Below are 11,400 nucleotides of genomic sequence, written 5' to 3'. Positions count from 1 at the left end.
AGAGAGCTCATTGATGTGATGGTGATTATTTTATTATACGTGTGTTCTGGTCATTAGAGCATGATTAAACTTGCCGCCAATATAAAAGCTTATTGCATTTTGGGGTTTTTTGAAGGTGTAATAATAATAATAATAATTATACATTTTATTTGTAAAGCACTTTTCACCAGAGTAGAACAAGACTAAAAACAGGTTAAAAAGCCAAAGCACAACCATACATTTAATAAAAGGTGTAGAACCTGATAAGGTAATAAATTCCCAATAATGTAATACACTTTTTTACCAATAATGTAATAAAGTATAACATTAATGGAGGTTATTACATTATCAGGTTAGCCTTCATTTCTCAAGTCCTGATAATGTAATAATTCCCCAATATTGTAATAATTTAACAGCAGACCACCCAAGTGGTGATACTGTGTATCAACTCTAGCTCAGAGCTCTAGCGCCACCAACAGGTCAAAGTTGAATGTTTATTAACTTTTGACCCGTTCATCCGTTTTTCACCAACGAGGTATCACTGGGACCCTTACAGGGCCAATCACAGCTCAATGCTCCTCAATGGGGTTTTTCAGCCATATTGGTAAAAAAAAAAGTGTATTACATTATTGGGAAGTTATTACATTATCAGTTTACATTTAGTTATTACATTATCAGTTTTATTACATTTTCAATGGACTCAAGTGCAGATTGTTATTACATTATCAGGTTCTACAAAAGGCCTTTTTTAAAAGAGTCTGTTGTTTGTGGGAGGGAGTTAAGGTGTGGGGATTGGGGGTCAACCTGGTTGGGACGTAGAACCCTAAACAAAGTTTGTGAAACGCTGCTGAAGAGAAACACAGCAGCGTTCTCTCTCTCTCTCTCTCTCTCGCTCTCTCTCTCTCTGTCTCTCTGTCCTCTCTCTCTCTCTCGCGCTCTCTCTCTCTCTCTCTCTCCCTCTCTCGCTCTCTCTCTCTCTCTCTCTCTCTCCCTCTCTCTCTCTCTGCCTCTCGCTCTCTCGCTCTCTCTCTCTCTCTCTCTCTGCCTCTCTCTCTCGCTCTCTCTCTCTCTCTCTCTCTCTCTCTCTCCCTCTCTCTCTGTCTCTCTCTCTCTCCCTCTCTCTCTGTCTCTCTCTCTGTCTCTCTCTCTCTCTCTCTCGCTCTCTCTCTACCTCTCGCTCTCTCTCTCTCTCGCTCTCTCTCTACCTCTCGCTCTCTCTCTCTCTCTGCCTCTCTCGCTCTCTCTCTCGCTCTCTCGCTCTCTCTCTGCCTCTCTCTCTCTCTCTCTCTGCCTCTCTCTCTCTCGCTCTCTCCCTGCCTCTCTCTCTCTCTCTCTCTGCCTCTCTCTCTCTCGCTCTCTGCCTCTCTCTCTCTCGCTCTCTCCCTGTCTCTCTCTCTCTGCCTCTCTCTCTACCTCTCTCTCTCTGTCTCTCTCTCTCTCTCTCTCTCTCTCTCTCTCTGCCTCTCTCGCTCGCTCTCTCGCTCTCGCTCTCTCTGTCTCTCTGTCTCTCTCTCTCTCTCGCGCTCTCTCTCTCTCTCCCCTCTCTCTCTCTCTCGCTCTCGCTCTCTCTCTCTCTCGCTCTCTCTCCCTGTCTCTCTCTCTCTCTCCCCCTCTCTCTCTCTCTCTCTCTCTCGCTCTCGCTCTCTCTCTCTGTCTCTCTCTCTCTCTCTCTCTCTCTCTCTCTCTCTCTCTCTCTCTCTCTCTGTGGTGCAGCAGCAGGAAGTCATTGTCGTTCTCTCTCTTCCTCTCTCCTGCTGATCGTTTCCTGTCTGGAGCTCAACGAGGCGCTAAACGCTCCAACAGTCATTGTTCTCCGGAAATATCCGTCACATCGTTTCTGTCCCCGGAGACAAAAAACATCAAACACTCAAACACTTTCTATCAGCTCCTTCAGATTTATTCACCAGATAAATCAAATACCAAACAGTCACACTGATTAAAGCAGAAAAATGGTGAAAAATGTCTTTAAATATCTAAACCTATATAAAATAAGTTCAGTTTGTGATGATAGAAATATAAAAACTCAGCAAAATGTTTTATTATACCAGATAAATCAAATATGAGACAATCGGTCCTCAGTTTTTAAGATTAAATAATGTAGAAAAATTATGAAAAATGTCCTCAAATATCTAAACCTATATAAAATAAGTTCAGTTTTTGATGATAGAAATATAAAAACTCAGCAAAACGTTTTATTATACCAGATAAATCTGTCCTCAGTTTTTAAGATTAAATAATGTAGAAAAATGGTGAAAAATGTCTTTCCTAAAGAGAAAAAAGGTTCAATTTGTGATTATGTCAATACAGAAAGTGAATCTTCACTTTTTTAGAAACTGAACCAGAGAATGACTTTTCCTTTTTGAATGATATAACTAGTCATTAATTATAATATTTTAGATATATAATATTTTTATGAACTTATTTTCTGTTCATCAAATAATGCAAAAATTATTTAAGCACTAAAATTATTTTTTAAAACTATCTATTTTCTCTAAATAATTAAAAAGAATTATTTCATTACTTTATTTTCTTACTAGATTATTTTATTTTTTAATTTGTGTTTATTTACTAAATGTAATTGTTTTTTACTTATGTGGGTTTTTACTGGAAATGTCAAGTCTAATCAAATATTACAAATGAAATTTCTTTCTTTTTTTTTACTCCTTTTGTTTTGTTGTTGTTTTTTTTTTTCAAATTTTGAACTTATTTACAATTTTATTGTTTGTTTTCCTACCGTTTTGTGATTTCTTTAACTTTCTCTTTATTTGTTAAACTCACTGTGTCAGTGTGTATCTATGATGAGTCCAGTCCGTCTCTCCGTGTCTCTTTAAACGAGTCGTGGTGCGTTCAGTGTCCTCCGTCAGCTGCTGCAGCTGGATGTAAACAGACGGCGCTGTCCCTTTAAGAGCGTGATTACCCAGCGTGCTCTCTGCCAGACCTCAGTCTCCGCTCTGACTGCCGCCTCAATTAAGCACACATGTGGACGAGACACACACACACACACACACACACACACACACACACACACACAGCAATACTTCGTCTCCAGCTGCTGCTGCTCTGAGTCACTGACTGCAGCCAATCAGAGGCCGCCAGGGGGGCGGGGCCTAGAGGAGCTGTGAGGTTCTGGTGCACAGATAAAATGAGAAAATACAACAATCTGTCCCGTAGTTCTGACATCAGAACTGTGTTATTTTGCACAAAGACATGTTGAGTTGTTCTGCAGGACGTATTTATATAGATTTATATAGATTATTTATATTTAATAAGGCCTCAGTGAGTTCTGGACCGTCACTCTGCTGCTCATGTCATTATTTTGCTCTTTAGGTTTTCAGATTTAAACTCTGTGGAAACAGTTTGGTTTAGTTTTTTAATCCTGGAGTTTAAATGTTTGCAGAAACAGAGAAAGAGACGAGAACCAGAGAGTTATAACGACAGACAGACAGACAGACAGACAGACAGACAGACAGACAGACAGCTCTTTGTGAGGTCATCAGGACCTTTTCTTCTTCTTCTTCTTCTTCTTCTGTTTTATTTCCTCTCACTAACATGAGTCACCTCCACGTTCCAGTCTGCACAGTCACACCAGAGTCTGCTGCAGACAGACAGACAGACAGACAGACAGACAGACAGACAGACAGACAGACAGACAGACAGACAGACAGACAGACAGACAGACAGGTCATGTCTGGACTTGTCTCCTCAGACAGACGGATGAAGGGATGAGATTAAAGTTTAGAGAATATTTTTGGTAAAAGAAGACAAATACAGAGAGAAGAGAGAGATAACTAAGACTGTCAAATAAACTGAAAATCAATCGGTAAAGGTTTATTATATATATGGAAGGAGTTAAAAAAGTAATTTTAAATTAAAATATATTTAATAAAAGATTAAATTTAATAAAGGAAAATATTTTACCAAAACATATGACGCATTTAAAATATAGGTTGTTTTATTTTTTAAAATTTCTAAATATAAAAATTTTCTAATGTATAATTATAGAATATATGTTAATATCTGAATAAATAACCAAAGATGATCAATGTTACTTGATGGACAACATGGAGGATTTTTGGAAAGTTTGTTTTATTGATGAAGGAAATATTTAATATATATATTTAAAAAACTAATAACAGATATAATCGTTGGAGGTTGAATTTTCCGACGGTCCTTGAAGGCATCATCCGTTATAAAGGGTTCTGAGCGGGAGAGTTCAGTGGTTCTGATGTTTGATCTGGTTCTGTTGTTTGATCTGGTTCTGATGTTTGATCTGGTTCTGATGTTTGATCTGGTTCTGTTGTGTTCCAGCTGCAGGTCAGAACCCGGACCACGTCCTGCAGGGGACGGGGGTGAAACCTGAGGCCCGGCGGCCCGGAGAGGACTCCACCATCGCCCCCGAGGACGCCGCACGCTTCCTCAGCTGCTACTGTTCAGGACACTGTCCAGAGGACGCCACCAACAACACCTGCCAGTAATAATCATCATCATCATCATCATCATAATAACTAGATAATTTTCCTACGTTTCTATGTATAAATTATTTCTGTAGAGTGGAATTTGCGGCCTGGAGCGCAGTTTTCAAATTTATTTTTTGTCAGTTTTACCTCTCCCTCTACACTCTGGCGATGATGTCACACACTGTGACACGAACATTCCGTGCAATACACACCCATTATAATCTCAGAATTTCTCCAAAAATGATCATGGTCATTGAACAGGGATTGATAAAAAACTATATGACCTATCGAAACGTGGATTAATACACCCATACACAAGACTTGTGTCTACTGTTTAAAGTTTAAATGGAGTCTCTAGGTGAAATTATACCGGAGAAGTAGACGTTTAAAAATCTCCAATTATTGTTCTTTTTCCCTCATTTTCTTTCGGCCGTCCCATTCACTTCAATGCAAAATTTTTGGGCAGTTTTTGGTAGAGAAAAGTAATAGCACACTGATCCCGATCAAACCGCACGTTTTGATATATAATTTGTCCTGCAACTCTTCAAGTTGTAGGACTAGTAGCGGGACGAAAATCGTCCGGAAGAGGAAGAAGAAGAAATCCACAGTATAACAGTAGTGCAGCACTGGTCCCTACAGATATTGCTGGATGGGACCAGTGCTGGGGAGATCGCCCCGAGGCCCTAATGATGATGTCCACCTCGTACACCTGCCAGTAATAATAATAATAATAATAATAATAATAACAATAATGTTTCTCCTCAGGACCAACGGTCAGTGTTTCGCCATCATCGAGGAAGACGAACACGGGGAGGTCATCCTCACATCAGGATGTATGAAGTATGAAGGGTCACACTTCCAGTGCAAGGTACACACACACACACACACACACACACACACACACACACACACACACACACACACTATGGGGGCATTTTATGCCAGTGAACTGAACTAAAACGTGTGTACAGTGTCTATGTGATGACATCAAACCTGGAGTGTGTAACTTCATTCACTTTCAACGGACAGACGAGCGCCACGTAGGCGTCGCCATGACGATGCACACGCGTTGTTGTTCATACGTCTACGTGACATGAAGACCAGCTGACTGTTGAGTTTAATTCTACATGAGCTACAGGCTCACACTGTGGAGGGGGTGGAGGTCAAACAGGGAGGTGTGTGTGTGTGTGTGTGTGTGTGTGTGTGTGTGTGTCTGTGTGTGTGTGTGTGTGTGTGTGTGTGTGTGTGTGTGTGTGTGTGTGTGTGTGTGTTCATTATCTGGTGAACTCAGTACGTGTGTATTGTTATTTATCATCTTTATGCGTGAAGGTGTTTTAGTTGAGTTCACTGTCATTAAACACACACTGTCTCTCTCTCTCAGCAGCTGATTGTTTACATGTTGTTTATAATAAACATGTATTGTTGTTTCAGGCTGCAGCAGGTTTAATGAGTGTTGTTTGATTGACAGGACTCTCCCAACGCTCAGGCCAGGAGGACCATCGAGTGCTGCAACACAGACTACTGCAACAGAGAGCTGCAGCCCACCCTGCCCCCCCAGCCCCCCCCAGGTAACACACACACACACACACCCTGCCCCCCCAGCCCCCCCCAGGTAACACACACACACACACACCCTGCCCCCCCAGCCCCCCCCAGGTAACACACACACACACACCCTGCCCCCCCAGCCCCCCCCAGGTAACACACACACACACACACACACACACACACACCCTGCCCCCCCAGCCCCCCCCAGGTAACACACACACACACACACACACACACACACACCCTGCCCTTATAAAAATATTTGGTAACGCTTTATAATAAGGTCCTTAATAACCATTAATTAACAAGTAATAAGGCATTGTTCTCGCTTTAGATCCGGTAGTTGCAAAAAGCATAGTTAACTTATAGTTAAGTTAGCATTCCTTTTTAGCAAAACCTTTGGTTCCTCCCATCTAGATGGTTTTTAGATTATGTATGTATGTTTTCTGTTTTTAGCTGTTTTTTTTCCCCTTTTTTTATCCTTTTTATAATTAGAATGTTATGCTTTTAACATGTAGCAGTTTGAGATTTCCTGTAATGTAAAGTGCATTACAAATAAAATGTATTATTATTATTATTATTATTATTATTATTAATAACTTATAATAGATGAGCAATAAAGTATATTTTAATATCAATAAGCAAACAAAATCAGATTAATAAAGGCATGGCAAAGACATAATGGGTGGGTCTTGGGTGTTTGTAATGCCATTATTAACACTTATATAAGCTTATAAACACACAATAATGTTAATAAACATCTTGTAAGGACTTACAAGGGCCTTATTACTTGTTAATTAATGGTTATTACAAGGACCTTAATATAAAGCGTTACCAAAAATGTTTATTATGGTGACAACCCCTAGTATTAAATCTCCACCCTGTGTGTGTGTGTGTGTGTGTGTGTGTGTGTGTGTGTGTGTGTGTGTGTGTGTGTGTGTGTGTGTGTGTGTGTGTGTGTGTGTGTGTGTGTGTGTGTGTGTGTGTGTGTGTGTGTGTGTGTGTGTGTGTGTGTGTGTGTGTGTGTGTGTGTGTGTGTGTGTGTGTGTGTGTGTCCTCCAGACGGCGGTCCTCACTGGTTGGCCTTCCTCATCTCCATGACGATCTGCTGCTGTACGCTCATCTGTGTCACCGTCGTCTGCTACTACAGGTAGAAACATAAAGTCTTCCCAGCTGCCCTTTACTACGCTCTCCAGGAGCTCCTGAACACACCATATTCAATATATTTTCAGTAGTTTGTGGCTGCAAATTAACTCATTTCACAACTTCATACAGTTTATTTATTTTTATTTATGAGTACATCTTATAGACTTTTTTTTTATGCATGAAAAAGTATATTTTAGTTTTCAGTTCATTAGTTTTTGCAGAAAACATATTTCATCTAATTTATTTTTATTAATTATTTTTGTATATATTTAATATGTTTTAAGTATTTTTCAGCTGTTCTATTTTATTTATTATTTTCCTATTAATATCTGAGTATATTTCTAATATTTTATATCAGAGTTTTTTGTTGCTTGTCTAATTAAATTAAATTTCATGATGCAATTTTTAGAGTTAAGATCAAATTTATTTTTGTTAATTATTTTTGTATATATTTAATATGTTTTTAGTATTTTTCAGCTGGATGCGGCAGCAAACGACAACATATATGATTTCTTTTATTTATTATTGTTGTTAATATCTGAGTATATATTTCTAATATTTTATATCAGAGTTTTCTGTAGCTTGTATATATTTAATATGTTTTTAGTATTTTTCAGCTGTTCTATTTTATTTATTATTGTTATTAATATCAGAGTATATATTTCTAATATTTTATATAAGAGTTTTCTGTAGCTTGTCTAATTAAATTAAATTTCACAATGCAATTTTTAGAGTTAAGATCTAATTTATTTATTTATTATATTTTATCTAATTTATTTAAATGTATTTATAAACAATATAGAATATTTTTGTAATATTTATTCATATTTTTTCAGCTTAATTATTTTTAAAGTAGAACAAAGTCCATGTTAAACAGAACTATAAATGCCTGATGTCTCCCAGTCATCCTGTTTAATAATCCTGATGTTAATAATATTATATATTATGTTATAATATGTGTGTGTTCTGTGTCTCTAACTGTAACTGTGTGTTTCTATCAGGTATAAGTGGCAGACGGAGCGTCAGCGCTACCACAAAGATCTGGAGCAGGAGGTTTTTATTCCTGCAGGAGAATCTCTCAAAGACCTCATCCACCAATCACAGAGCTCAGGCAGCGGCTCGGGGCTCCCCCTGCTGGTAGGACGCACTACTACACACATTCTTGTATTTCTATCTTTGTGAGGACCCTTGGGTCTAATAGTTTTGGATTTTTGATACGTTTTAGTCTTAATTGGGTTGTGAATTTTTCTTCGTTTTAGTTTGTTTTTAGAGTGAGTTTGCTAGTTTTAGTTTAGTATTTATTTTTTTAAATGCTTTAGTTTTAGTTTAGTTTTTATTAGTTGTAGTTTTTTGTAATGGGGTATTTGTTGGGTGGGAGATTAAAAGAGGTCACAGTACATTTTGCCTTTATTTTCTTTGTCTGATCCATCTTCATTATGTATGAAAAAAGTTGACAAAGACGAAAACGAAGGACATTTTCACTATAATTTTAGTTAGTTTTGTAACCACACAATACAATTTCAGTTAATTATCATTATCATGTGACCTTTAACCCTTAAAACAAAGTCTGGAATCTAAAAAAAGCCTTTAAAGAAGTGAGGACCGGCCGAAATGTCCTCACTTTGCAAAAATGTCCTCACTCTGTTGGTTAAATACGTGTTTCGGTCCTCACTATGTAGGAAGAACAAGAACACACACACACACACACACGTGTATAACATATCTTGTGAAAACATCTGTTAAAAATAAAAGTAGGGCTGCAGCAAACACTTGTGTTTATTATTTCAAATCAAACTTTATTTATATCGCGCTTTTCATACACAGAAATGTAACACAAAGTGCTTTATTAATCTGCTGAGGATTTTTATCGAGTATCGAATATTTTCAGTATCCAGTTGAAGATGTCAGTATGGGGACAACCCGAGTATATAGTGTGCTTTTTCAACTACATCCAATAAATCTCTGTCTGTCTCTCTCTCAGGTGCAGCGGACGATAGCCAAGCAGATCCAGATGGTCCGTCAGATCGGTAAAGGTCGCTACGGAGAGGTCTGGCTCGGCCGCTGGAGAGGAGAGAAGGTGGCCGTCAAGGTGTTCTTCACCAGGGAGGAGGCCAGCTGGTTCAGAGAGACCGAGATCTACCAGACGGTCCTCATGAGACACGAGAACATCCTGGGTAGGACCACAGCAACATGAACCCATTTAAGGCGGAAAGCATTAACACATTCCTACCATTAAAACCTGTTGGGTGCTGTAGCGTTATTCTACCATTAAAACCTGTTGGGCGCTGTAGCGTTATTCTACCATTAAAACCTGTTGGGCGCTGTAGCGTTATTCTACCATTAAAACCTGTTGGGCGCTGTAGCGTTATTCTACCATTAAAACCTGTTGGGCGCTGTAGCGTTATTCTACCATTAAAACCTGTTGGGCGCTGTAGCGTTACTCTACCATTAGAACCTGTTGGGTGCTGTAGCGTTATTCTACCATTAAAACCTGTTGGGTGCTGTAGCGTTATTCTACCATTAAAACCTGTTGGGTGCTGTAGCGTTATTCTACCATTAAAACAGAAAGAGGATACGTCGTTTTGTAGTATTTGTAGTTTTTTTCCACCTATTTTCGGTCTCTTGGCCAATGATGCAATGCATATATATATATATATATATATATATATATCAGTAGGGAGATCAGTAGTAAGTGACAGAAGAGATCTGATGAAAACAGCGCCGATGATTTTATTGCTGATCAGGACTTTGAACCCTCGGAACCAATCGACCGGCATTTATGGATGAGGAATATGTTTTAGACGACATATTTTCACAGAAGAACAGACAGATTTGTGGCCATCTGGAGATAATAATAATATTATTAATAATATATTAATATTAATAATAACTGATTGTGATGATGATATAAGAAATCATGACTGTTTATGTCTTATATTACTTTATGCGTCGTTGAGTACCCTGAAAAGTGCAATATAGATAAAATGTATTATTATTTATTACTATTATTATTATTATTATTATTACAGTAGGCTAATGAGAACTATGTCTATTTCTTCCAGTGGTCATATCATGTTAGCATCTTGCTAATGGGCATGTATTAGTATTATGCATAGGATTTTTATTCAGTCAAATGTAACATTTGCTGAGTTTGTTGATTTAAAAAAAAAACAACTTTTGAAGGTTTGGACAAATAAACTCAACTTCGTATGAAAGCCACGGGTATAAGCTCTCAAATACTTTTTGAATTTCATTTCTATCTGCTACAGAGGCTGAAAAATCTTCTGGTGAACTTCCAGAAAACCTTCAGGTTTTAGGGGTTCTTTCAGAATCACCAGAGGTTTTCCAGCCGTTTCAGGCCTCAGTGGGTTACCGTAGATGTTAGTGAGGTTGGTGTGTGACGGTCCTGTGCCCTGCTCTCCGTCTGCAGGCTTCATCGCCGCCGACATCAAAGGCACGGGCGCCTTCACGCAGCTCTTCCTGATCACCGACTACCACGAGAACGGCTCGCTCTACGACTTCCTGAAGCTGAGCACGCTGGACACGCAGACGCTGCTGCGCCTGGCGTACTCGGCCGCCTGCGGCCTCTGCCACCTGCACACCGAGATCTACGGCACGCAGGGCAAGCCCGCCATCGCTCACCGAGACCTCAAGAGCAAAAACATCCTGATCAAGAAGAACGGAGCCTGCTGCATCGCTGACCTGGGCCTGGCCGTCAAGTTCAACAGGTACCACCTATAAATATAGATATATAAATATATATATTTATATATCTATATATATAATCTTAGTCCTGCAGCACAATCAGAACAAGTCAACGTGTCTTTGTGCAGAATGACACAGTTAGAATGACAGAAATTAGAATTTTTTTATTTTTTTTAACACTTTTCCAAAGTGACCTAAAAAAGATATTAAAAAAAGTTATAAAAAATAAGATGCTAAATGACAATAAAGATGCAAAATGACATTAAAAAAATACACTAAATGACAAAAAGACACAAAGTGACCTAAAAAAAAGTCACAATCACCCAAAAAGATTCAAAATTACATTAAAAAAAAGGAAAATTACATTTTAAAAAAATGCAAAAATGACATAAAAAGACACAAAATGAAATAAAAAAAGATGAAAAATAACCAAAAAAGACACAACAAGCTGGAATAAGATACTTTTAAACTTTTTTTCTTGAGTAAATTTCAAAAATGATGAAAATAGTTAAATACAGTTGATAATGAATGGATGAAAGTTTGTAGCTGAACTGACGGTAGCTGA

The 11,400-nt window shown here is 38.4% G+C and overlaps 1 protein-coding gene across 3 annotated transcripts in view; it reads left to right on the top strand.

The window, feature by feature from the left end:
- LOC131993303 (bone morphogenetic protein receptor type-1A-like) overlaps positions 1 to 11,400 on the top strand; it is a 55,899-nt gene that overhangs the window by 42,845 nt on the left and 1,654 nt on the right. For 2 of the 3 annotated variants that reach the window (XM_059359148.1, XM_059359149.1), the window contains exons 4-10: positions 4,288 to 4,450; positions 5,202 to 5,304; positions 5,905 to 6,004; positions 7,047 to 7,134; positions 8,132 to 8,267; positions 9,112 to 9,304; positions 10,561 to 10,858. In XM_059359148.1, the coding sequence (XP_059215131.1) occupies positions 4,288 to 4,450; positions 5,202 to 5,304; positions 5,905 to 6,004; positions 7,047 to 7,134; positions 8,132 to 8,267; positions 9,112 to 9,304; positions 10,561 to 10,858 (1,081 nt within the window). Of the gene's footprint in view, positions 1 to 4,287; positions 4,451 to 5,201; positions 5,305 to 5,904; positions 6,005 to 6,174; positions 6,193 to 7,046; positions 7,135 to 8,131; positions 8,268 to 9,111; positions 9,305 to 10,560; positions 10,859 to 11,400 lie in introns of those variants that run through there. The other variant, XM_059359150.1, reaches the window with a different exon arrangement.

Source organism: Centropristis striata, chromosome 20 (genome assembly GCF_030273125.1).
Source record: "Centropristis striata isolate RG_2023a ecotype Rhode Island chromosome 20, C.striata_1.0, whole genome shotgun sequence".
Classification (NCBI taxonomy): domain Eukaryota; kingdom Metazoa; phylum Chordata; class Actinopteri; order Perciformes; family Serranidae; genus Centropristis; species Centropristis striata.
This window is presented reverse-complemented; position numbering and strand designations above follow the sequence as displayed.